Source organism: Rhineura floridana, chromosome 1 (genome assembly GCF_030035675.1).
Source record: "Rhineura floridana isolate rRhiFlo1 chromosome 1, rRhiFlo1.hap2, whole genome shotgun sequence".
In the NCBI taxonomy this organism is placed as follows: domain Eukaryota; kingdom Metazoa; phylum Chordata; class Lepidosauria; order Squamata; family Rhineuridae; genus Rhineura; species Rhineura floridana.
This window is the reverse complement of record NC_084480.1, coordinates 163,937,058-163,964,498: the sequence shown is the minus strand read 5'-3', so window position 1 is coordinate 163,964,498 and position 27,441 is coordinate 163,937,058. Positions and strand designations below refer to the sequence as shown.

The 27,441-nt window shown below is 45.2% G+C and overlaps 1 protein-coding gene across 4 annotated transcripts in view; it reads left to right on the top strand.

Moving 5' to 3' along the window:
* The first annotated feature begins 415 nt into the window (after positions 1 to 415).
* The window catches only part of STAG3 (STAG3 cohesin complex component), a 69,524-nt gene continuing 42,498 nt past the window's right edge, over positions 416 to 27,441 (top strand). For 2 of the 4 annotated variants that reach the window (XM_061583740.1, XM_061583720.1), the window contains exons 1-9: positions 416 to 670; positions 842 to 953; positions 1,100 to 1,216; positions 3,542 to 3,638; positions 3,770 to 3,846; positions 3,956 to 4,160; positions 4,252 to 4,403; positions 12,113 to 12,186; positions 12,278 to 12,401. In XM_061583740.1, the coding sequence (XP_061439724.1) occupies positions 564 to 670; positions 842 to 953; positions 1,100 to 1,216; positions 3,542 to 3,638; positions 3,770 to 3,846; positions 3,956 to 4,160; positions 4,252 to 4,403; positions 12,113 to 12,186; positions 12,278 to 12,401 (1,065 nt within the window). In that variant the 5' untranslated portion in view covers positions 416 to 563. Of the gene's footprint in view, positions 671 to 841; positions 954 to 1,099; positions 1,217 to 3,541; positions 3,639 to 3,725; positions 3,847 to 3,955; positions 4,161 to 4,251; positions 4,404 to 12,112; positions 12,187 to 12,277; positions 12,402 to 27,441 lie in introns of those variants that run through there. The other 2 variants (XM_061583730.1, XM_061583750.1) reach the window with 2 other exon arrangements.

The following is a 27,441-nucleotide window of genomic DNA, read 5'->3' as shown; positions in this document are numbered from 1 at the left end:
AGAAAGGGACGGGGAAGCGGAGATTGTTCATTCTCTGGGGCGCGATGAAGCGTCCAGCGCCAAGCGCAGTCTACTTCGACCAGCGCCAGCCGATTCGGGGGGCGTGTTGGGGAGGAACAGCTCCTTTTCCGGCACCAACGGAGACGAGGGGGGGGAGAGGTCTATCCAAATCAATTTCCCCAGAGGGGCGGCGGGATTTTCGGAAAAGGGCAACAGGGAGCCTTAGACGAACACGCCTCCGTATCCTTCCCGCGCTCTCAGCGCACTGAAGTGGGGGGGCCGGGGCTTCTGGGCGCGCATGCTCCGTGCCGCCGGGAGCCGCGTGCTGGGTAGGCGAGGTGGGCGTGGCCAAAGCCTCGCCGCGTTTCCCGCGCAGGGGAGTGAGAAGGGAGGGGGCAGCCGAGCGAGGGCAGATCCTGCGCTTGCGCGCTCCGAGGAGGGTCCTGCCAGGGGGCAGGGCACGTGACCATTCGGGGGCGCCCTCCACAGCGCAAGAGAGGGGGAACAGCGGGGGGAGGGGTTTTTTTTTCTCGCCGCCAACTTTCGCCTCCTCAGACGCCACCATGCCGCCTCCTCCGCGGGGCCTCCGCTCCCGCTCGCCGCCCTCTTCCTCCTGCTCCACCTCGCCGCGGCCCGGATCGGGCTCCCCTGCCGTGGCGTCTCCCGCCCCGTGAGTGACTCGCTGGGTGGGACGGAGGGGCCGGTGGCCGAACCTGTCCGGGGGGGAGGTTGTCGTCGTCGGGGCTGCTGGTGCTGCGTCTCCGGAGCCGCCGCCCCCCCCCGCCGGCTAATGTCCCCTTTTCCTCTCCCTTTCCCTCCTCTTCTGTCGCCGCTGCCGCAGAGGCCTGTGTTGCTCCGAGGACGCGGCGTCTGACTCCGGCAGCGACTTCGAGGAAGCGCTCCGGGGCCAGGGCGGGAAGAGACCGGTCTGGGGCGCCCGGCAGCGGAGCCAGGTAGGCCTAGGCGCCTCGTCCCCGCCCTCGCGCCCTCGCCTGGAGGGGCGCCTTCGACCCCCCCCCCGGCGAGGGTCTTTTGCTGCTTCCTGCCTGTGCCTGTTAACCCTGTCGGGGTGGGGTGGGGCTCTGTTCTCCCGCCTCAGGTGGCCAAGCGGCCAAGGAGAAGGGACGCTGCCCCGAAGGAGCCCCCTGCCCGCAAGCGCCCCCGGGAGCCCAGCGACCTCTTTGAGGTGGTGAAGTTGGGCAGAAGCGCCACGGAGGTGAGAGCGGGGTCGGTGGGGTGTGTGAGAAAGAGGCAACTGCATGTCTAGTCCCTGGGTTTCCATCCGGCTCTCACGAGACTATCTTGTTTTCCCGCCTCCTGCAGCGGGTCCTCTTAGGGTCTGGAGAGGGCCCGTCAGTGTCCATGGCCCTAAGAGGACCCGGTGCAGGAGGAGGCGGGAAAACAAGATAGTCTTGTGAGAGCCAGATGGCAACCCATGGACTAGACTTGCAGTTGCCTCCTCATTCTGGCCTTGTTGTAGTTCTTACATCCTCCGCAAGGGTGGTCTAGAAGCTACCGTACTGAAAGAAACCCCTGTGCTTCGTTTTAACTCTGGAAGGCAGAAAAAGAGAAAGCAGCACAGAGCAGTCTTTTCCCTTAACAAGGCAGAGCTGCTAGATTTCAGGCAGGTCTAGTCACCCTATGGAGTGCTGGTTCTAGAAAGTAGCCCTGATTAGCTCAGGGGTCTTCCTTCTCACTTTCCAAGAAACAGCTAACCCTTGTATCTTCACCTGTAGGCAATTCTTTCTCATGGGGCAACTAGCTGAGTGTTTTTTTGCAAACAATTCTAGAACTGGGGAATTGGGTGGGTTACGGTTCCAATGGAGAAATAATTGATGTAGTGTCATTGGCACACACAGCCAGTGTGGTGTAGTTGTTAAGGTATTGGAATATGACCCGGGAGACCAGGGTTCGAATCCCCACACAGCCATGAAGCTCACTGGGTGACCTTAGCCCAGTCACTGCCTCTCAGCCTCAGAGGGAGTAGATGGTAAACCACCTCAGAAAACCGCTTACCAGGAAAACCGTATTCGTAGGGTCATCATAAGTCGGAATCGAATTAAAGGTTGTCTGATTCCATTTTTCCAGTTTCATTGGCACACAAGATGTTTTACAGAGTAGCAACTAATAATAATAATAATAATAAATTTTATTTATTGGTCGCCTATCTGTCCAGGTTAGTGGACACTCTAGGCAACTTACAATACTAAAAGCCACACATAATATACAAAATACAAAACAAAATACAGTCATCATCAATTTAAAATTAGTTTCCAATTAAAACATCATAAAACTAATTCTCCCCAAGCCCATAGGCCTGCCTGAATAGCCAGGTTTTTAAAGCTTGGCGAAAGCTGATCAGGGAGGGAGCATGTCGAAGATCAAAAGGGAGGGAATTCCAGAGGGTGGGGGCCACAATCGAGAATGCCCTCTCTCTGGTCTGCACCAGCTCAGCTGTTTTAACCGGTGGGACCGAGAGAAGGTCTTGTGAGGCTGATCTTGTCAGGCGGCATAATTGGTGATTCTGGAGGCGCTCCTTTAGATAAACTGGGCCGAAACAGTTTAGGGTTTTAAACAGCTTGAATTGGGCCCGGTAGACAACTGGTAGCCAGTGAAGATCTATTAACACTGGAGTGATGTGATCACGGCGACGGCTGTGCTTAATCAAGCGCGCCGCCACATTCTGTACCAGCTGTAACTTCCGGACCGTTTTCAAGGGTAACCCCACGTAGAGCACATTACAGTAGTCTAAGCAAGAGGAGACCAGGGCATGTATACTTGTGGGAGTAGATGAACAGGAAGGTAGGGCCGCAGTCTCTGTATCAGACGTAATTGATACCAAGCTACCCGACTCACCGCCGAAACCTGAGCCTCCATGGACAGCTGGGAGTCAAGAATGACCCCAAGGCTACGGACCTGGTCCTTCAGGGGTAATCTCACCCCATTAAGCATCAGGTCTTTAATACCCAACCTCCCTTTGTCTCCCACAAGCAACACCTCGGTCTTGTCGGGATTTAGCTTCAGCCTGTTCTCCCATCCATCCACTTTTATGAGCAGCTAATCTATAGTCTAAAATTAGCATTGGGGTGAGAGGAGGCAAAGATAGCAAGAGATGGATGTAAGGAAGGGGTGTTTTTGTTGGAATGACTACTGGTACCTAACAGGAAGGGATCACAGAAAAGGTAGGTTTTAAAGGAGGATTTGAAGAGGGAGAGAGAGGTGCTATCTGTCATATGTTTTGGGATAGAATAGCAGGTGTAAAGGACACAGTGGCTAAAGTGTTGAGAGGGCGGGAGGTAATGGGGCAGATGAGAGTGATAGTTGGGTGGAGAAAATTAACAAGCAGAGAGGTGCTGGGAAATAAGGGCAGAAAAATAAGGCAGGGCAACTGCTGGGAGGAAGGGCGGGATTTCAATGAAATAAATAAATAAATCCTGTAGCTTGTTTGTGCTTTTGGGTGGTCATTGCTCTCTCTAGCTTCTATGTGCATGTCCCTGCTCTTGTTCTCTCATTGACTACTTTTCTTGGTCAACTCCCACAGTCTGTAGTTGATGACTGGCTCGAGAGTTATAAGAAAGACAGGGAATCTGGGTTCCTGGAGCTGTTCAACTTCCTTGTACGTTCCTGTGGTTGCAGAGGTGAGTCTGGTGTGGAGAGTGTGTATCTCCTTTCTGTCCCATGTTTCAGCCTCCTCCCAGTTACCTGCTTGTTCTGCATTGGTACAGGGTTATGAGGTTGAACTAGCATTTCCCCCCCCCTTCTCTGGAAGGTGAAGTGACCCTGGGGATGCTGAAAGGTCTCCAGAACTCAGAGATCATCCAGCAACTGACAGAATCATTTGATGAGGTGAGAGCTATGGGAAGCCGGTGGCTTCTAGGAAGGCTGAATCAACACAGTGTTCTTGGAGTGAGGGTGACAGGGACACACTGGTGGACTCAGGTGAATCTCCTTCCAGGACTCAGCGGAGTACCCATTGTCGTTGAACACACCGGCCTGGCGACGGTTCCGGGTGGGGTTCTGTGAACTGGTGGCAGTTCTTGTGCACCGTACCCAACATGCAGTTGTCTACGATGAATATTTGGTGGACAGTCTTGTTGCCCTACTTACTGGCATGTCGGACTCTCAAGTGCGTGCTTTCCGCCACACCAGCACCCTGGCAGGTAGGAGAGCAGCTTGGACTAGGAAGGCAGATGCATCTCTCTCTGGAAGGAGCAGGGAAGTCCCATGCTGTGCTTCTGTCTTTCGCTTTAGCCATGAAGCTGATGACAGGCTTGGTGCGCGTGGCTCTGAGTGTCAGCTTGCAGAAGGACAACAGTCAGCGGCAGTATGAGGCCGAGCAGGCCAAGGGACCAAGCCGACGGGCCCTGGAGAAGCTGGAAGGGCTGCTGGAGCAGCGCAAGGAGGTGAATGGGGCAGGGCTGCAGCGACAGGCGGCTTGGCAGATGAGAAGAGCCTTGGGGGTTAGACCTGGGTCCATCCCGCTGAGCAACTTGTCCCTTGGTCAGGCGGATATTTCTGGGAAGTTTGATGGGATAGAGAGGGCCGTTCTTGGTATCTTGAACTTTGTTGCACCTTCCCTGTCCTTTTACCTACATAAGCTGTTCTTCCTCATTGGAGGAGGGTTACTCCTTCCACTTGCTCTACAGGAAGGGCTGTGTCAGTCACTGCAGTTTCTTGATCTTCCTTGGGAGGAGGCCTTGCCTGCCTACCTGCTCGGGAGCTCCTGCTCCTCTTGTCTTGTTTACAACGCTGTTTCCCCCCACCCCCATTTCTCTTCCTTTCCTGATTAGGAGGAAAACCTAATTAGGCTTTTCAGTGCCTTCAGGCCAGAGCTGTTGAGAGAGGAGTGCTCTAGCTCTAGGTTTCCTTTACTGAGCAAAGGGTTGGACCGGATGGCCTACAAGGCTCCCTCCAGCTCTGCCATCCTGCCAGTTTTGGCTATAAAGCCACTAGAGAGTGAAGAACAATTTTTTTACTGTTCAGAGGTCGGGAGGGGGTTGGGGGCAACAATAATCTTTCAGTTGGCTTCACAGGCAGCACTTAAATGGTTACAATTTTTGTTAGGAAAAAAAGGAATGGGAATTTCTGGAAGCTGTAACCATCTCCCAGTAGATAGTGCTGTAGAAGTGCTAGTTCCTGGCAGTTTGGGCCCAATGATAAAACTGGGATAGCCTGGCTTCAGTTATCCATGCTCTGGTGACCACCTGTGTGGGCTGTTTGTAATGCTCTGTACGTGGGGTTGCCCTTGAAGATGGTCTGGAGGTTGCAGCTAGTACAGGATGCGGCTCCTAGTATGGTCAGTGAGCAGCTTGATGGGACTGTGTGTCACCAATGCTGAAAGTGCTGCATTGCCTGCCAGTGAGATACTGGCCCCAATCCAGTGTTAGCATTAGTATATGAAGCTGTAAATGGTTGGGACCCAAGTATCAGAGTGTCTTCTCCACTATCGATGATTTCAGACCCTATGATGGCAGGTGAGGCCTTGGTGGTGGTGCTGCCGCTGAGGGCTGCCTGCATAGCATTTATAGTGGTAGGGCCTTTTCGGGCAGTTCTCTGTCTGTGGAATGCCCTTCTTGCGTCTCCTCGTTATTAGCTTTTAGGAGGAATTTAAAAATGTTCCTGTTTACTCAGGCGTTTGATGGCTGACAGATACTGTTCCTGGCAACTGAGATAATGTGATTGTTTATACGCTTTTTGGGATCTTTTAAATGAGATCCCAATTGATGTATTTTGCCACCTTGGGCTCCTTTGGGAGGAAGCGTGGGATGTAAATTGAAATAATAATTATTCAATGACCCTCACACACACTGGGTATATATATGTGTTCCAATCATGACAGAGAGGTAAAATTTCTAGATACTCTAAATGACTGTGCTCTAGAACAGTTGGTGATGGAACTGGGAGGGATGGCATCTTTGGACTTAATCTTGAATGGCACCCAAGACCTGGTGGGAGATGTAAGTGTTGTTGAACCAATTGTTAAAAGTGACCATAGTGCTATTAAATTCAATACACATGCACATGGACAGTTGCCAAGTAAATCCAATGTGGTCCCATTTGACTACAAAAGAGGAAACTTCCCAGAAATGAGGGGATGGGTAAAAAGGAAGTTGAACAGCAACGTCAAGAGGGTCAAAACTCCCCCAAATGGTTGGGAGTTCTTTCAAAGCACAATGTTAGAACCTCAGCTAGAATGTATGCTGCATGTGAAGAAAGGTACCATCAGGACCAAGAATATACCAGTGTGGTTAACAAGCAAGGTAAAGAAGTAATTAGAGGAAAAGTGACTTCCTTTAGAAAATGGAAGTCCTGTCCAAATGAGAACAAAAAGGAACTCAAACTTTAGCAAAACAAATGCAAGCGCACTCAACAAGAAATGCTAAAATAAAATAAAATGAGGTGCCCATCCCATAAAACATAAAGACCGACAACAAAACTTCATTTTTAAATACGTTAGTAGCAGGAGACTGGTGAGGGAGGCAGCTGGAGCCTTGGATGACAAGGGAGTCAAGTTGTGCTAAAAGAGGATAAGAAGATTATATTCTTTGCATCGGCTGTGGAGTCGGTATGTCAAACCTTTGACTCCGACTCTATTATTCTACTGTCCTGCTCTGACTCTGACTCCTTCATAAATGGCAAATTATATTATTTTTTCTACTGTCTGACTCCTTCATAAATGGCAAATTTATATTAATGTATTAATATTAATAAATTGATATTAATATTAAAATGTTAATTTTATTTTGAAGTTGGAGTCAGTACATTTCTACCGACTCTGACTCCACCCTAAATTGCTTCCGACTCTGACTCCACCCAAAATTGCTTCCGACTCCACGACTCCGACTCCACAGCCCTGCTTTGCATCTGTCTTCACAGTGGAGAGTATAGGGCAGATCCCTGTGCCTAAACCAACTTTTAGACGAAGGGAGCCTGAGGAACTGAGGCAGATAATGTTGGTGAGAGATGAAGGTCTAGGCTTAGTGGATAAAATAAAAACTGACAAATAACCAGTGTGGATGGCATCAACCCAAGAGTTCTTAAAGAACTGCAATGTGAAATTGCTGATCTTATAACAAAAATGTATAGCTTGTCCCCAAGTTCAGCCTCTATGCCCTAGGACTTGAAAATGGTCAATGTAACACTACTTTTAAAAGGTATTGTGTGGGGGAATGATCCTGGAAATTACAAGTCTGTTAGCATAATGTCTGTCCCAGGAAAACTGGTGAAAAGTATTGTTAAAAATAAAATAACCAAGCATTTATTTATTTATTAGATTTATATCCTGCCCTTTCCCGCAGTAGGAGCCCAGGGCAGCAAACAAAAGCACTAAAAGCACTTTAACACATCATAAAAACAGACGTTAAAATATGTTAAAACATCTTTTAAAACATTTTTAAAAGCTTTAAAAAATGGAAATGAACTACCCTCAAGTCGATTCCGACTTATGGTGACCCTGTGAATAGGGTTTTCATGGTAAGCGGTATTCAGAGGTGGTTTACCATTGCCTCCCTCAGAAAAAGCTTTAAAAAAAGCTTTAATAACATTTATTTTTTAAAAAAAGGTTTAAAAAACATATTAAAAAGCAATTCCAACACAGACGCAGACTGGGATAAGGTCTCAAAAGGCTTGTTGAAAGAGGAAGGTGCCGAAAAGATAACAGAGAGGGTGCCTGTCTAATATTTAAGGGGAGGGAATTCCAAAGGGTAGGTGGCACTACACTAAAGGTCCATTTCGTATGTTGTGCATGTCAAAGACTTGTCCACCTGGGGTCCCTTGTCTTTAGCACCCCAAGGGGGTTTCTTTGCTTCTGAGAACAGTCGCACTCCTTTGGGCTGCTGCTTCCCAGGCAAACTCTCCCTCTTCCAGGAGTAATTACTTACGTAGTAACTGCCACCACCCTTCTGGCTAGGTTCCTTTCTCTGAGGGAAGGGACCTCAGAGCCCAATGCGAATTGCAAGGGATTAACCCTTGTTAACTAACAGTAACAGTAGCATTCAGTAACCAAGGACTAGATTTAGAATCTTTAGTTCCAATCCAATACACACCATTTATACAAAGATAATTTATTTAAGAGTGAATGAGTTGATATTTACAATAGAGAGCAGCGGTTAGTTTCCTTTAAGCTAAACGCCCTCAGACGGGTTACATCAGGTACGTTGGCATGACAAAAGAGGAGAGGTTCAATACAGACAAAAGGGTAAAATAAAGAACTTACTAAGCTAGGTCCTATACTTACATAGATCACCTGGTTCCCGTAAAGGCTTTCTCTCTCATATTTCAGCGAGTCCCAGTAGATGGAAAATAGGGAACTGTCTCTGGAAGATTACCCTTCCTTTTTTATAGGGTTTAACCGTCAACAAGGAGCGGGGGAAAGCAAACAGCCATATCCTACCCCTGCAGGGGATCTACTCCTTTGAAGTCTTTGAAGATAAGGGAGCTAGACAGCATCACCCAGGGGTCCTGATCTACAACACCCCCTCTTCCTGACTTTTAATCCCAGGAAGCTGATAAGGGATAACAGGTAGGGATCAGTTGCATCCCCTTGCAAAGCTGCAAATTGCCTGTCTGACACTGAACTTCGGATCTTCCCCAGTAGGGAGTCCTATGGAACCACAGGCTCCCAGAATTCTCTCTGGCTGACCCATTTCAGCTTGACCAAAGTTAACTATTCGTGACAGTGCAGAAGGGACCTCCTGATAAGATGGTATCTGCAGGAGGCCCTCACCTGCAGAGCACAGTGATCAACTGGGTATATGAGGGATAAGACGGTCTTTCAGGTATCCTGGTCCCAAGCTGTGTGTAGGGCTTTATACACCAAAACGAGAACCTTAAACTTATCCCTGTAACTAATAGGTAGCCAGTGCAATTCTTTCAGCAGCAGGGTGTCATGTTGGTGATACCTTGCTCCAGTGAGCAGTCTCGCTACAGCATTTTGCACAAGCTGCAGTTTCCGGACCAACTTCAAGGGCAGCCCCACATAGAGTGCATTATAGTAATCCAGCCTGGAGGTTACCAGTGCATGGACAACAGCGGTCAGGCCTTGAAGCAGGAAGAGTGAGCCTTGCTGAAGCAGAACCAGTATGGCTTCTGCAAGGGAAAGTCCTGTCTCACTAACTTCTTAGAGTTCTTTGAGCGTGTCAACAAGCATATAGATAGAGGTGATCCAGTGGACGTAGTGTACTTGGGACTTTCAAAAAGCTTTTGGCAAAGTACCTCACCAAAGACTCCTGGGTAATCTTAGCAGTTATGGAATAAGAGGAGGGGTCCTCTTGTGGATCAGGAATTGGTTAAATAGTAGGAAGCAGAGAGTAGGAATAAATGGACAGTCCTTCCAATGGAGGGATGTAGAAAGTGGAGTCCTCCAAGGATTGCTGTTGGGACTTGTGCTTTTTAACTTGTTCATGAATGATCTAGAATTGGGAGTGAGCCGTGAGACGGATGATACCAAATTGTTCAAGGTGATTAAAACAAAAAGGGCTTGTGAGATTCTCAACAAACTGAGTAAATAGGCTGTAAAATGGCAAATACAATTCAATAAAAGAAAATGATGCACATTGTGGTAAGGCATCTTGATTTTATATAAAACACTCATGGGGTATGAACCGTAGGTGACTGACCAGGAACAAGACCTTGGGATCATGGTGGATAGATCGAAGAAGATGTCAACCCAGTGTGCGGCAGCTGAGAGAAAGGCAAATTCTATACTAGGGATCATTAGGAAAGGAATTGAAAACATAATTGCCATTATGATAATGCTACAATGTGACAAATCTATGGTGTGATAAAACCTTGAAATACTGTACGGTTCTGGTCACCACACCTCACAGAGAATATTGTGAACTAGAAAAAGTTCAGAAACGGGCAACTAAAATGATCACGGGGATGAAGCAACTCCCTTGTGAGGAATGGTGACAACATTTGGGGCCTTTTAGTTTAGAGAAAAGCCGATCAGAGGTGACACGACAGAAGTGTATAAAATTGTGTATAGTATAGAGAAAGTGGATTAGAGAAAAGTTTTTCTCCCTCATAACATTAGAACTCATGGGCAACCAATGAGACTGAATGTTGGAAGATTCAGGACGGACAAAAGAAAGTACTTCTTTACCCAATGCATAGTTAAACTGTGGAATTTGCTCCTACAGGAGGAAGTGGTGGCCACCAACTTGGATGGCTCTAAAAGAGGATTGGACATATTCATAGAAGATAATGCTGTGGCTACTAGCCATAATGACTGTCCACTGCGGGAGCAGTATGTTTTGTTACTATGAATGACAAGCAGGGAGAATATTGTTGGATTCAGGTCCTGCTTACGGGCTTCCCATTGGGGCATCTGTTTGGCCATTGGGAGTACAGGATGCTGGATAGATAGGCCACTGGCCTTATCCAGGAGGCTCTTACTTTTTATTTGTATGTCCTTAAGACAAATCCTTAGTAAATGAAGCCAGACGCAGTTTGGCAAGATAGCCTACCTCACAGCAGAAATGGGCCTGTGGATGTTTGAAAGGTGGTCCTGGCCCTTGCATTGTCCCCAAGTAATAATACTAAGAACAATGATGACTTTACATTTCCTTCATGATGTTGTATGGGAGGCTTCCGATGAGACAGCTGGGCAAGATTATTGTCTAGATCTCACTTGCGTTCCTCAGTGAGGCTGTTTTTTGGCTTAAGTGGAGAGGTTAACCTGTGGCCCTCCATGTCTTGCTGAACAGCAGCTCCTATCATCTCTGACTGCTGACTGTGCTACCTGGGGCTGATGGGAGTTCAACAGTATCTAGAGGACCACCCTCGGACTAAAGCTAGGCACTCTTCAAGTACATGAGAGGTGGTCACACAGAGGAAGGCCGGGATCTCTTCTCGATCGTCCCAGAGTGCAGGACACGGAATAATGGGCTCAAGTTGCAGGAAGCCAGATTTCGACTGGACATAAGAAAAAACTTCCTAACTGTTAGAGCCATACGACAATGGAACCAATGACCTAGAGAGGTAGTGGGCTCTCCGACACTGGAGGCATTCAAGAGGCAGCTGGACAGCCATCTGTTGGGAATGCTTTGATTTGGATTCCTGCATTGCACAGGGGGTTGAACTTGATGGCCTTTTAGGCACCTTCCAACTCTACTATTCTATGATTCTATGAAAATACATATTTGAATGAGTTAGTCAGCATCTTTTGGGGATTCATTATATTGATCCAATATCTCCTGAAGAAAAATTCTTAAACAGAAACATGAATACCATCAGGACGCTAGCAGGGGCTTTGCAAAACACACCCAATAGAAAGTTGTCTTGTGTGTTCCCACACATCAAAGCTGCAGAAATCCCTCAAGTGGGATTATTCTGATTTAACTAGACTCTGAGGGCTCTTTCTAAAGCTGACAATCATCCTGTTCGCATCCTGTGTGTATACTTGATTCTACACACACACACACACATCTCTTGATCAGGGCATCTATGTGACTGCGTTTGGGCCCATCAACTATGGGTTTCTAATGTACCAGTAAAAACGTTGACTGCGTTCATGTCTGATAGACAAGAGGGGCAGACATTCAGTCTTCCCATCACAAAATCCACTAGATTGTAAACCACCCAGAGAGCTTCGGCTATGGGGCGGTATACAAATGCAATAAATAAATAATAACTAGATTGGCTGTGATAATAAGGTAACTGTTTGGTAAGCGAGATTTCCCTACCGGCCTCTAGGGTTTTATTGTAACTCATTAGGATGCAGTTGCCACTCAGTTTCATTTTTGCATACAACTGACAGAATGCAGCCATGTATTTCAGCCAGAGGCTCTGTGAGAGTCTTCCTGAGGCATATCCCAGTCTGTCTCTGTGTCAGAATTGCTTATATATATATTTAATAATGTTTTTAACCCTTTTTTAAAAAAGTTTTTTAAAATGTTTTTAACGCTGTTTTGTCTTAATGTATTTTAAGATATGTTTTTATGATGTTTTAAAGTGTTTTTAGTGCCTTGTTTGCCGCCCTGAGCTCCTGCTGGGAGGAAGGGCGGGATCCAAATTAATTAAATAAATAAATATGGGATCCAGGTAGCAGTGGGTGCAAGTGCTTGGTTGGGGGCTTAAGCCTCTTGTGTCCTGCTTTGTATGTTCCCAGTTCCAGGAGAAGCAGGAAGAGCTTGAGAATTTGATGAACGCCATCTTCAAGGGGGTCTTCGTTCATCGCTATCGGTGAGCTGGGGTAAAGGCAGGTTTGGGTAGAGCAGGGATCAGAGAGTTGTGCTGTTGGTTTTAACACCTTCCTTGCTCTTTACTTGTCAAGGGACCTCGTACCTGAAATCCGTGCCATTTGCGTTGAAGAAATGGGTCAGTGGATGCAACATTACAGCACTTCTTTCCTGACTGATGGCTATCTCAAGTATGTTGGCTGGACGCTACATGACAAGGTGAGTAACTGGGAGAAAGTGGATGTCACCCCCACATCAAGAAGAACTCATCTGCTCTTAGGAGAACAGTTGTAGACAATGTTCAGGGGGTCTCCATAAGACAGCAGTGGGGAAACTATTAGCCTGAGGACCAGGTGTGGCTGCAAAAAAAGCAAATGCTATTTTAGTCTGCATTAACAAATACAGTTTCTAAATTGCATGAAGTACTAGTTCCCCTCTATTTGGCACTGGTTAGGCCTCATCCTGAGTACTGCGTACAGTTCTGGACACCCCACTTTAAGAAGAATGCCGCCCTGGGCTCCTGCTGGTAGGAAGGGTGGTATATAAATAAAATAATAAATAAATGAATAAAATAAAAACGAATGCAGACAAACTGGAACAGGTTCAGAGGATGGCAACAAGGATGATCAGGGGACTGGAAACCAAGCCCTATGAGGAGAGACTGAAAGAACTGGGCATGTTGAGCCTGCAGAAGAGAAGACTGAGGGGAGATATGATAGCACTCTTCAAGTACTTGAAAGGTTGCCACACAGAGGAGGGCCAGGATCTCTTCTCAATCATCCCAGAGTGCAGGACACAGAGTAATGGGCTCAAGTTACACGAAGCCAGATTTTGGTTGAACATCAGGAAAAACTTCCTAACAGAGCAGTATGACAATGGAACCCATTATCTAGGGAGGCGGTGGGCTCTCCAATGCTGGGGGCATTCATGAGACACCTGGACAGCCACCTGTCGAGTATACATAAAGTTGGATTCCTCATGGAGCAGAGGGTTGGACTCAGTGGCCTTATAGGCCTCCTCCAACTCTACTGTGCTGTGATTTCAATGTGGCAACCCTTCCAAGAGCTGGATTTTAAGGGTGGGCAGGGCCAGAGGCAGAAGTGGGCAGAGTGAAGGACAAGACCATATCATAAATAAAATCGGCAGTACACACACACACACACACAAGGGCAGCAGGTGCAAGCAGGGATCTCTCAGTGTGGTGTTTAGAAGTAAAAACTAGCATTTCCACATCTACCCACCTCAGTGCTGGAGTGGGTAGAAATGCTGCCTTTGGCATCCTGTTCTCACAGTGGCTTACCAGATGCCCACGGGAAGCTGACAAGCAGGACCTGAGTGCAAGAGCACTCTCCTCCTGCGGCTACTGGCAACTGGCTTTCAGAAGAATACTGCCTCAGTGACAGAGCACAGCTATCATGGCCAGTAGCCTTATCCTCCTTGAATTTGACTAATCTTTTAAAGCCATCCATGTTGTGGTTATCACTGCTTCTTGTGGGAGTGAATTCCATAGTTTAACTATGCACTGCGTAAAGAAGTACTTTATTTTGCCTGTCTTGAATCTTTCAACATTCAGCTTCATTGAATGTCTGTGAGTTCTAGTGTTATGAGAGAGGGAGGTAAACTTTTCTCTATCTACTTTTTCCATGCCGTGCATAATTTTATACTTTCCTATCATGTTGCCTCTGGCTTGCTTTTTCTCTAAACTAGAAAACCCCAAATGCTGCAGCCTTTCCTCATAGGGGAGCCACTCTATCCCCTTGATCATTTTGGTTGCCCTTTTCTGAACCTTTTCTAGCTCTACAATATCCTTTTTGAGGTGAGGTGACCAGAATTGTACATAATATTCCAAATGCTGCTGCTCCGTGGATTTATACAACGTCCTGATATTAGCAGTTTTATTTTCAGTACATTTCCTAATGATCCCTAGCATGGAATTTGCCTTTTTCACACTGAGTCAACATTGAGCTATCCACTACGACCCCAAGGTCTCATTCCTGGTCAGTCACTGCTAGTTCAGAACCCTTGATAAGAATTTTTGCTCCAGTATGCATCACTTTACATTTATTTACACTGAATTTCATTTGCTAGTTTACCACCCATTCATTCATTTTGGAGAATTTTTTTTTGAGCTCTTTGTAATCCCTTTTTGTTTTAACAACCTTGAACAATTTATTATCATCAGCAGACTTGGCCACCTCACTGCTCACCCTAACTCTAGATTGTTTATGAACAAGTTAAAAAGCAGAGATCCCAATACCAATCCTTAAGGGACTCCATTTTCTACTGCCCTCCATTGGGAGAGCTTGTTTATTCCTACTCTCTGCTTAAAGTCTGTGTCCACTGGATCACCTCTGTCTAGATACTTGTTGACATTCATATAACTAATAGGTTAGTGAGACAGGACATACCTTTGCAGAAGCCATGCTGTTTCTACTTCTGCAAGACTCGCTCTTCTATCTGCTTGGTTTTATCTTTAATAATACATTCTACCAGTTTTCCCAGGACAGATGTTGAGCTAACAGGCCTGTAATATCTGGGATACCCCTTGGATCCCTTTTTTAAAGTTAGGCGTGAGGGACAAGTCAGCAATTTTACATTTGAGTTCTTTGAGAACTCTTGGGTGGATGCCAACTGGATCTGGCAATTTGTCAGTTTTTATTTTGTCTGTTAAGCCTAGAACTTCATCTCTCATCACTTTTTGCCTCAGTTCCTCAGACTCGCTTCCTGCAAATGTTAGTTCAGGTTGAGGGATCTGCTCTATATCATCTAGGATGTAGAAAGATGCAAAAAAATATAATAAATTAGGTTCTCTGCAATCTCCTTGTCCTGCTTAAGAATCATAGAGTTAGAAGGGGCCTATAAGGCCATCGAGTCCAACCCCCTGCTCAGTGCAGGAATGCAAATGGAAGCATACCCGACAGGTGGCTGTCCAGTTGCCTCTTGAATACCTCCAGTGTTGGAGAGCCCACCACTTTCCTAGGTAATTGGTTCCCTTTAGCACACCTTTGACTCCCTTGTCACCCAAGGGTCCAACAGCCTCCCTAGATGGTCCTCCTGCTTTGACTGTAACAATATTTTTTTGTTGGCTTTCATTTTTTTAGCAACGTGCTCCTCAGATTCCTTCTAGCATTCCTTATTGTCTCACATTTGTTGTTCCAGAGTTCATGTTCCTTTTTATTTTCCTCATTCAGGCAAGATTTCCATTTTTGGAAGGAGGCTTTCTTGCCTCTAATAGTTTCTTTGACAGTGCTCATTAACCAAGCCGGCATCCTCTTGGCTCTCGTGGTATCTTGCCTGATCTGCAGTATACACTCCAGTTGAGCTTCTGTTACTATGTTTTTTAAAGAACTCACAAGCGTTTTGGAGCGATTTAACCCTCTTGACTTTCAACTTTATTTAAAGTTGCCTTTCAGCTTTATACCAGTCTCCTCATTTTGGGGAAGTTGGATTTGACCATGTTGGATTTTCTTGGCCATTTACATGTATGTTAACTTTGAACACCACTATGGTCACTATTCCCAACTGGTTTGAAAACACATCTTGCACCAGGACCTGGGTGCCACTAAGTCCAGGGTCACTGTCCCTCTAGTCAGTTCCATGATCAACTGTTCCAGGACACATGTAGAAATTTTGCTTCTTTTTCATGACTGGAACACACATGTAGCCAGTCTATATTAAGATAGTTAGTCATACATTACACAACATTTCTCTCATGGATGACAGAGGTCTCCAAGTGGGTAGTGTAGCTTCCCCTACAGCTCAGAGACAGGAAATGCTTCAGCAAACACTTTTGCTCCTCTTGCTGAGGCTCATTTCGTTTCCTGTCTCAGCTCAGAGTACATCCTGTTTGTGAGATCTCTCAATTACTGTTTTTTTCTGTCAGTTTTTTGTTTGTTCGTAGTACCTCAGTCATTTATTCTGTCAGTTCTGTACTTGTCCTCTTACTTTCTTTACCTAATTTTTTTTAAAGTCATTCTATACTATGGAAAAGTCTGTAAAGAAAAAGCATATAAAAAAGTCAGGCCATGGCTCAGCAGCAGCTGTGACCAGTGCCCACTCATCAAAGCTTTCAGCCAATTCTCAATGCAAAGCCTATTCAGCTTTTGACGATCTTGCTGAAAGGGCCCCTTCCAGCTATGTTGCAGTCGACAGCGCTCTGGTGAGGCCGTGGAGGCGATGTTATTGTCGGAGCTGGTGAGTGCAATGGGACTGAGGTGAATGTTGCAGGCACTACTTTGGACTCCACCCAGTTTTCATGCAGGGTCATGGCAGCAGTGGTAGTTGCTCATAGGCACCTGTAGCTTTCACACTGGGATGTTGATGCCTCTTCTCGGGCAAATCTAGCTTCAGTCCCTTTCTCTGGGTCAAAGCTGTTCGGGGAAATGGCACTGAAGGGGAGGTTTTGGTGGAATCTAAAGACAAAATTAAGACTATGCCATACAAAAACAGGATGACATGCGTTTGTATAGGCACTCTCCCATTTCCTACCAGTTTCCATACACCTTTCGTGCTTTCAGATCCAGTGGGAGAGGACGTGATTTCAGAAATCCCCGTCCCTCATGAAACAGATTGAGATTTCCACAAAAATCTCCACAAACCTCATTCTCCCATAACTTTCCCAGTCGGGCACCAAAGACGTAAGAATCAGCAACACTTTTGACTCAGTTCCGCTGCCACCGGTGGGAGGAAGGTTAAACAAATTTTTCCATCAATTTTATTTATTTTTATTTATTAATTAGATTTTTATACCGCCCCATAGCCAAAGCTCTCTAGGCGGTTCACAACATATAAACATCCAATACAATTAAAACATTATTAAGCAACTAAAAATGGCAAGATACCACTCAGGACAAATGGGTACCGCAGGTTGTCCAAGATGGATACAAGACAGAGCTGTTGGAGTATCTGCTGGCCAGGTTCCTTCCTTCTCCTGTCTCCAGTTCCACCGAGAAGTGCATAGCAGTATCAAACGAGATTTGTCACTTGCTGGACATCTCTGCAATAGAAGAAGTGCCTTTCGAGGAGTATTTCTCAGGGCTTTACTCAGTCTTTTTAGTGGGAAAGAAGGATGGATCCTGGTGTGTGGTATTCGAGCTAAAATTTCTAAATCGATTTGTGACTCCACGCAAATTCAGAATGGAGACGCTGTTGTCAATAAGGGAGGCCCTTCAGCCTCGCAACTTTCTACCTTCCATAGACCTCAAGGAAGGCTATCTGCATATGCCGATATTTTCGGAACATCATCGACTACTTCGACTTTATTACAGTGGCCATCACTATCAGTTCAAGGCGCTTTCTTTCGGACTGGCGTAAGCCCCCAGAGTGTTTACCAAGGTCATGGTGATGGTAGTGGCCAGCCTCAGATTGCAAGGACTACACATCTACCCTTACCTGGACGACCACCTAATTTGTTCCAAATCGGTCCATCAAGCTTGGGAGGATGTCCAGATCATCTTGGCTCACCTAAAAGATCACGTTTTTTTAGTGAACAATCAAAGCAGCCAACTCAACCCATCACAGAGGATGCAGCACCTAGGGGCAACGTTGGATACGATCAAGCAGTTTCATCATCAAATACTTTATTGCTTCTAGCCATTGGCCATCGCAAAACACATTTAAAAACACAACAGTAAAATTTGTACAATAAAATGCAATATGTTCTGTCTTGGGAAATCATGGCTGCTCGGCTTTGTTTGAATTGTCTTTCACTAATTGGGCTCTTAATCTCTTCGCTGCCATGGCAAAGTTTGTAACCGCAATCAGTAAGTATAAATTCCTGTACTAGGCCCTCTCTAGGTTTTAGGAAGGGATCTAAAAATTTATGTCTCAGGGAATTGTAGAGAGGACAGTAGAGCATGTAATGGGGAAGGTCCTCAATCATATTATTCCCGCATATACAGAAACGTTGGTTTCTTGGCACTCCCTTATACCTTCCCTCTAAAACTGCTGAGGGCATTGTCTGAAACCTTATTTCTGTAAACGCTCTGCGTTTCTGTGGACAGGAAAGGGTGGAAAAATAAGCGGCGGGAGTGTGCTTTATTTTGAAGAGCGGGAACCAGGTCGAAAACTGAGAACTCGACACTCGGCGTCTATCTTGAGACTCATCAACATTGAGTACCCAGTTGTTCAGCTCTTTTGGGGTGAATAATTTAAGATCATAAGGTGCTAGATTGTAATGCTCAATTAAGAGTTTCGTAGATTGTGCCCACCCCCCTTTTTGAATTTGTTCCTGCCAGCAACCTTTGACTAATGCGGAATCGTCCAATAATAGGATTTTCCTCCAGAATCTTAATGCTGCCAAGTCAATTTTTGCAGTTAATGAGTGTATTCCCACTTCCGTCCTTACATGTGCTGAAGGGGAGCTGCGTGGGAGGCCCAGGATCTGTTTTAGAAAAGAGTTTTGTAAAGGCTCTACAGTGCGTTTGAGGGCATGTCCCCACAATTCTGCCCCATATAGTAATTTGGGAATTACTGCAGTTCTATATATTTTTAGGAGGGGAAGGGTTAATTGGCCTCCTCTCGTATAGTAGAACCTTTTTAATTGGCGAAATGTTTTAGCACTGGTTAGTTTGATGGCTTCCTCTTGTGCTTTCCAGGTGAGTGTATTTGTAAAGACTATGCCGAGATACTTGAAGGACTTCACTTGTTCTAATCTGCATCCATTTAAAATCCAAGTGTTTTTTGTCCTTCTGTATCTACCGCAAACCATGATTTTTGATTTTGCCTGGTTTACTTGGAGGTGGTGGGTTTGACAATATTCTTCCAAACCGAGGAGTAATCTTTTTATACCTATTTTGTTCGTGGACATTAAAACCAGGTCATCCGCATATAATAGTACTGAAATTTTTTGGGAACCTACAGCAGGGGGAAAGAACTTGGGTGCGGACAGTGCAGGAATTATGTCATTTATAAAAAAATTAAAAAGGAATGGCGCCAATATGCACCCTTGTTTCACCCCTTTCATTATAGGGATGTCACAGGATAAGGCGTCATTCCTTCCTAAACGAATTCTTGCCACATTGGATTGGTGTAGAGATTTTATGAGCCACACCAATCTCTTGTCTGCATTTGAACGGTCCAACTTTTGCCACAGAATCGCCCTATCCACCGAATCAAAAGCTGCCGCAAAATCTATGAAGGCAATATAGAGCGATAGATTCCGCCCTTTTACGGCCTTGTTTATTAGGTGTTGTAGAATAAATGCTTGTTCTTTTGTGGATTTTCCCTTTCTAAATCCGACTTGTTCCTGGTGAATAATTGAGAACTTTGCATCCCATTCAGTTAGTTTGTTAAGCAGGAAGCGACCATAGAGTTTTGCCGCTATGTCGAGCAGACTAATTGGCCTATAATTTCGGGGGTCAGCTGGATCCCCTTTTTTAAAAATAGGTACAATTATGCTGGTACGCCAGCCTTTCGGAAACTCGCCTACGGTGTTAATGTGTGTAAATAAGGCCGCAAGTAAGGGACCCCACCATGACATTTCGGCCAGAAAGATCTCCGGTGGCATCATGTCTTCTCCCGGAGCTTTACTTTTGCGTAGCATCAGGATCAGGTCTCCAATCTCGGAGCTTGAGACTGGGGGCCAGTCGGGCAAGTCTGGCGGCCTTTCGAGGTAGTGTGGAAGAGATAATGGGACCGAGCCAAAAATAATTCTAAAATGAGACACCCACGTTTCGGGTAAAAACCCCATTGGACAAGTTTCCAAAAAAGTGCCTCCTTGCCTTGGAGATGGGCCTGCTCTAACCCGCGCCAATTGTTTACAAAAAATTTTTGTTTTTTATCCTTTAGTAGTTTTTTGTAAGCTCTCTTCATTAAGAGTAGGCGATGGGTTGCCTCCTTAGAATAATTTCTTTTTAGCTTTTTGATTTGGGTAGCTAACTCCCTCTTCTTCATTTTGCACTCCCGGTCAAACCAGGAATTACTCCTCCCCATCGGTCTTTTGGTGGTGACAGTGGAAACCTGGGCTTCCAGAGAGGCAATCACCTTTTCATATGAGCCCACGATATCCCCCTTTGCCGATGTGGCCTGATTTCGTAATTCTAAAAGAGGGGGTGATTCTAATATTTGTTTTACTGAGGATTCAGTATCCCATGACCATTTAATACTTCTAGGCTCTACTAGTCTATCCAGAAATGGTTTGAAAGTGATTGGGCGTATAAATGGGGAAGGATCATGTAGGGTTAGGCAGAGCGGTAGATGGTCGCTGTCCTCTCTACTTATTGTCCTCAACTCTTTGACTAGGGGCATTAAAGAAGAGGATCCCAAAAAGTAGTCTACCACACTTACGCCTCTAGTTGAGATGAAAGTGTAGAAGCCGTGAGAAGAGTCTAAGTATGTTCCATTTATGCAATTGAGCTGGTGATTAATCAAGAATTGGAACAAATATTTTCCGTTTTGATTTATAACCTTGTCCCTTGACTCTCTAGGGAGAATTGTATAGTCATCAGAGGATACACTCACTAGGTCCCCTACTAGAGGAAAATTTTGTCCTAGTCTTGCATTTAAATCGCCGCAGATTAACAACAAGTGCGATGGGTAATTGCAAGCCAGTTTCTCCAGATAGTTCCCAAATAACCTCCATCTCTCTGCTCTGGTCTGGGGGTGCGACGAGGAAAAGTAAACATTCAGACATGTTATATAAAAATTATGCGAAAACGCGATTATTAGAGCGAGACAAAAGTCTGGAGGCTGTTCACTCGGCGCTGTTACCCGGACGTCCAACTCCGCGGCTATTGAAGTTGCAATACCCCCACAGCCTCTCCCTCTCCTTGCTGACTTAGTGGCCGGGCTAACCCAGGTTTTATAGCCTTGAAGGGAAAGAACCTCCTGTGTTGTTAGCCAGGTCTCTTGGAAACAGAGTATGTCGAACAATTGGATGAACTTTGTAAAATCTGCATCCCTGGTCTTGCTGTTCCATCCTGAGATATTCCAAGATAAACAGGTTAAATCTGGGTACGTGGAAGCAGATTGGATCTCACGCGGTAAGGAAGTATGGTCTGCCGCCCGAACTTCGTGGTGCTGTCGTGTGTGTAATTCATGATAGTGTCAGTTCTTCCTAGTAGGTGATGGTAAAGATTCTATACAGTCTGGAATAATAGTACAAACATTTGAGAAGCGAAGCCTCAACACTGGTGTCATGTACTCCTGTACAGGGGATAGTTTCTCTGGGGATCCTAATTCCTCGGGAGCCAAATAGCGCATTTGTGCCCAAGCGAGGGTGTGGGATAGCGGTTTTGCTTTAGGGCCTTGCCTAGCCTCAGCCAAGAGTTCATTTCCTCTTAGGTTCGTCTGGCAATTAAAAGATTGTGAGTGAAGATCTACAGTCTGAGAGACCTCCGTATTCTGTTTGTATGAAGATCGGAAGGAGGTCTTTAAAGACTGCACATCTGGTTCCAGAGGTGGCAATGTCGGCAGCGAAGATGGATTATCCAGAATCATGTCATGTAATACCGCTATTAGTTTGTTTAAGTTTACTATGATTGACCTTTGTTCATTCTCTGATAGCTCTTCGAATGTTTTAATCAGCTGTATTTCTTCCGGTAGAAAGTTTCTTCTTAGGTGGGGAGTTACACTGGGGAGGGCCAAATCCAATCCTCGCGGCGTGTCCGTTTTCCTTGGGGGAGCGTCCTATCACTTTTGGTGATGTATGATGACTGTGAAGGCGAATGAACATTTATTGTTGGCCCTATTTTAGGGCTTAGTAAAGGTTGTATAGCTGCTGCATTAATAAAATGTCTCGTAACCACTATTCCCAGGTCTCCCAGGGCCGCTCTATTTGCCATAATGGAGCTGACCAGGTTGGTATTTGTAAAATGAACTATGGACCTTAGTGGGCCATATCGTGAAGGAAGGACTTCAATGTTTTTAATTTGCTCCATCTGTGTAAGTCTCTGCAGGCAGCTGTCCAGCAGTTGCTTTAGATGTCTTTTCCGCGACTGGGTGATTTGATTGGCGTTTGTCCACGGAAAATTTATTAAGACCACCGAATCAGTACTCAAAATCAAGTTCCAATGAGGACTTGATGGTCTTCTCTCCTTTTGGTTTTTCTCGATATGAACTGTCTCTAGGGCCGTGGTAGTCAGTTGATGTTTATGAATAGTCAGCTTGGTTTCTGTGAGCGGCGCTGCTGCGGACTTCTTGAGTGGTGAAATAATTGTAGCCTGGTCCGGGATAATATTTCTGGATGGAGACAGAGAATTTTTTCTGGCTTTCTTTGCGGAGTCAGGGCCCGATAATTGACCTTCCCGTCTGGGCGTGGTTGTATGCTCCAGTAATTTAAATAAAGATTTAAAGTCCATTTTCTTATATTTGGGGAATTTTTGATTTTTCATGTTTTTTTATTTTTTTGTTTTTGGCACTATCTTCTTCTTCCCCTTCTTTAGTTTAGGCTTTAGGGTTGATCTTCCTTTATTAGGCGTCTGCTCTGATTTAGAATCCAAGTCTGCTGTAACGCTATTCCTTTGAGTAAAGATTCTCAAGCCCTTGACAAGTGTTGTTAGAAGGGAATTGCATTGAGAAATGTAAGATTTAATCGAGTCCATTTCTTGCATAATAAAAAGCACCCCTCCTGTTAGGAAGGAAGTATTATTTTTGTCTGGTGAATCAAGTGTTTCAAGTGATGCCTCCTCTTTTAACGTAAGCAGGTTTCCCTGAGCGTTTGCCATTTGTCCTTCAATCCTTTGTTTCTCTTGCATGCTGTGGGCCTGCAAGGCCGCTTCTATTTCTGCTTGCAGATTTAAAGAGCCCTCTGCTGGTTCACTATGGCTGGGTCTAAGATAGGTGTTTTTAAAGTCCACAGACCAGTCAAGCACCTCGCGTTCCTGCACTAGGGGGTTTACCATGAGAATCTGGGAAGGCAGGGTTTCGCTCTTTGGTGAGTAAAACTGGGTAATTTTGGATTGGTGGGCTCTTGAAAGGGCTTCATCTCTTTCCAATGTTAAACCAAGCTCTCTGTGTTTTTGCCTGGTCAGGACCATTTCCGTGTTGTTATTCCCGGTATCTTATTTGGCTCCATCTGAGTTTTTTGGGCCTGTTCAAGGTTAAACTTTATTATGCTTTGTTCCCCCTTTATCCTTATCTTTCCTTGTCTTGTATTAGAGTTAATTATCTTTAACAAGACTGCTGTTAACCAGCAAATTCATGAGTTGTTTATTAGTAAAGAGGGGAAGAAGTTACTTGTGATTGCTTACGGTCGCCATCTTTCAATCAAGCAGTTTATTTACTTGTCGAATGAGAGAATTCAAAAGATTGTGAACCTGGGTGCTGCAGTGTCCCACAGTCGTTTGACAGACATCATGGTCCTCGCCAAACTCCTGTCATCAGCTATAGGCATTGTGCCTTGGGCACGTCTACATTCCCGCCCACTACAGTGGCTCCTCCTTTGCTTCCAGGAGGACATTGCACCGCTATTGTGATGGTGGGTGTGATGTTCCTGTATTAGTCTAAATAGGGTAAGTGCTGTTTGTATAGGAGATACATGGTAAGTAGAATGAAAGAGGAAGGGGGAGTGAATGGGCAGTAGAATGCTGGATGATTGGCTGAATGTTTAAAATGGCTGACAGTATAAAAGGAAGAATGACAGGTAAATCTGTGTGGACGTTGGTGGACTTGAGAGGGTTGTTTTGGTGGGTTTTGAGAGGAGATTGTGTGGAGAGTTGGTGGATGTGAGGAGAGGGTGGAGTTCGGATTAATACTAAGACCAGTACCTCAGGAATAGATGTAACCATATGCTTAAGTGCCTTTTAAAGAAATCTTGTTATCTTTGTTATATTTAATAAATGCTTTTGGTTTACCAAAGGCCTGATCCTTGGCTGGGGTTTCACAGACCAGAAGGGAGGGTAAGGTAAATACCAAGGCTGAACTGTAGCAAATGGTGGCAGCGGGTGAAGGGAAGAATATAACACCACAAGTATTCAGAGCAAACCAGAATTATAAGCAGTCTGAGTAAATCAAACGTATTGGGACAGCTTAAGCACGCAGTCACAGAGGTAACCTAATTGAGGTATCCGTCTTGGACAACCTGCAGTACCCATTTGTCCTGAGTGGTATCTTGCCAAGGGTGTAAGACCTATGCAGGACAGTGAAACTCTGCCTCCAACTAATGGAAGTCTTACTCTACAACTCCTTTGGCATGGAAAATCTCGATTCAGATGTTTCAGCAGGTGTTGCTAGTGCCCTTTCAGCTATTTTTTTCATAACTACAAGGACTATGAACTTTAACTTTAAAAAAAAATTAAGCTGAGATTTCAAGGAGCTGAATTCACTCATTCTGCTCTGTGCTCCCATAGAGTTGCTGAATATACACAGCCTTGATCATATACAGAAATGAGTGTCTCCTGAATTACCATACAATCTTTGTTTTTACTGCTTTGTTCTGTTTTTTTTGTATTTTGTTTTGCTGACTGTTACGTTATGATGCGGGAATCACCTTATTTTATAGTTAGTTACTGCAAATGTTATTTGTTATTTAATTTTGAGAACTGTATTATTTTATTGATGTATTATGTTTTATTGATGTATTATGTTCGTGTTTTTTTGTAAGCCGCCTTGAGGGCCTTTGGGCCATAAGGCGGGGTATAAATTTAATAAATAAATAAATAAATATAAATAAATAAATTAACCTGTGCTCTTCTCTATCTAATTTCCTTCCGTTCTAAACTGATACATTCATGGAAGCTGCCCTGCCCTTCCTTCCTTCCTTCCTTCCTTCCTTCCTTCCTTCCTTCCTTTGTCTTCTTCAGTTGTCTGAGAGAGAGGACATACCTTTGTTCTTGTTCCCTCTCCTGAACCATGAGGGTAATACCCAAGGCTGGACATTGAGCCTCCAACTTAGTTACCTAGTTGGAACTAGATATGCCTTTCCTGTCTACTATGTATTTCTATAAATAAGGTAGCTTTCCTTATTTTAGTCTTAAGTGCCAGTGATTTAAATACAGGGTAAAAGCCTGCTGCTTAGGTAAATGCACACACTGGCACATGCAGCTCAGACCACTGAACTAATTTGCATATGCATAACAAAGATGATGGTCCCACTGTACTAAACTGAACTGCCAGTTGTGCCCGAGAGCTAAAAGGCTAAGAGCTGTGTGTGATTTACAAAAGAGATCAAGAAAGGACTTTAGGTTAGAGAAAGAAAATCAGAACGAAAGTAGGAAATTATGGCTGAAGATGTTCCAAGGCTGAAGAAGGACAATTGTGCGATTTGAATGATGAGCACTTTTGGAAGGGGAGGATCTGCATGGAGTCCTGACTGATCCTGAACCCTTAGCGGATCAAGCAGCCACCGCCTCCTGGGAGCACAAGCAAGCCAAGGTTAAGTGTGTTCTTATTTCTGCTTTATCACATGAGGCACTAAATGTTTGCATAGGCTGTAAAAATGCTAAGGAAATATGGGAAAAGCTTTCTCTATAAATCGCTGTACATGCTGAGGCAGTCTTACACAGAGTCTCAATCAACAACTGGACAGATTTACAAGTCTGCTAGAATTGGGAAGTTGTGGAAAATCTTTAGAAGAGGATTTGCAGAAAGCTATACTAGCCTCTCTACATGACCATCATCAAGTGGTGGTTTGCACACGAACAGATGGATCTAAATTTGGATCAAATGATGGCATATCTTCAAAGATCAGGACTATAAGGAAAGATAGGAGGAAGTTCTATCTGAAAAAGTAAATTTTACTGAGGACAAAAAAGCAAACAAAGGCAGGATAGAGAGATGAGTCATGTCCTGAAGCCACAGCAGGGCACAGAAAAACAAAAGTATTGCTTCAAATGCTAATTTCCTAATTGCCTTCAAAAAGACTGTACGAGAAGGCAAAGAGGAGAAAGAGTTGATTCTTAGGTAAATTCACACACTGGCACATGCAGCTCAGACCACTAATGCACAGAGCATGGGAAACAAGCAGGATGAACTTGAACTCTTAATACAGGAGGGCAATTATGCCGTGATAGGTATAACTGAAACTTGGTAGGACAACTCCCATGATTGGAATACAACAATTGAAGGATACAACTTGTTCAAGAAGAACAGAAGGAATAAAAAGGGAGGTGGAGTTGCGCTATATGTTAAAAATATATATCCCTGCATAGAAATACAGGAAGATGAGCTTGCTATGTCCTCCAAGAGTATCTGGATTAAAATTGATGGGGCAAGTAATAAAAGGAATGTGGTGCTTGGAGTCTATTACCGACCACCCAATCAAGGAGAAGATGAGAATGTAACTTTTGAAAAGCAAATTGCCAGTGTTTCAAGGAGGCATGATGTAGCACGCTCCAGGGGCTCTTGGATGACACTGATTATCTTGATCCATTTCAATCCGGTTTTAGGCCCGGTTTTGGCACTGAAACAGCCTTGGTCGCCCTGTATGATGACCTTTGTCGGGAGAGGGACAGGGGGAGTGTGACTCTGTTGATTCTCCTTGATCTCTCAGCTGCTTTTGATACCATCGACCATGGTATCCTGGGAAGACTCACGGAGTTGGGAGTTAGGGGTACTGCTTGGCAGTGGCTCCGCTCCTACTTGGTGGGTCGTCACCAGAAGGTAGTGCTTGGGGAACATTGCTCGATACACTGGACTCTCCATTGTGGAGTCCCGCAGGGATCGGTACTGTCCCCCATGCTTTTCAACATCTACATGAAGCCACTGGGTGCGGTCATCAGGAGTTTTGGGGTGCGTTGTCATCAGTACGCTGATGACACGCAGCTCCATTTCTCCTTTTCATCTTCTTCAGGTGAGGCTGTTAACGTGCTAAAGCGTTGCCTGGCCGCAATAATGGACTGGATGGGAGCTAACAGACTGAAGCTCAATCCAGACAAGACCGAGACGCTGTTGGTGAGTACCTTCTCTGCCCAGATGGTGGATGTTCATCCTGTTCTTGATGGGGTTACACTCCCCATGAAGGAACAGGTTCGTAGCTTGGGAGTTCTTTTTGATCCTTCCTTGTCTCTTGAGGCCCAGGTGGCCTCGGTGGCACGGAATGCTTTTTACCATCTTTGATTGGTAGACCAGCTACGTCCCTATCTGGACAGCGACGACCTCACCTCAGTTGTTCATGCTCTGGTAACTTCTAGATTGGACTACTGTAATGTGCTCTACGTTGGGCTGCCCTTGAAGACTGTTCGGAAACTACAGCTAGTCCAGAATGCAGCGGCCAGATTGCTGACGCGGACCAGAAGTCCGCTCATATAATACCTGTTCTGGCCCGTCTGCACTAGCTTCCTATTTGTTCCGGACTAAATTCAAAGTGCTGGTTTTGACCTAT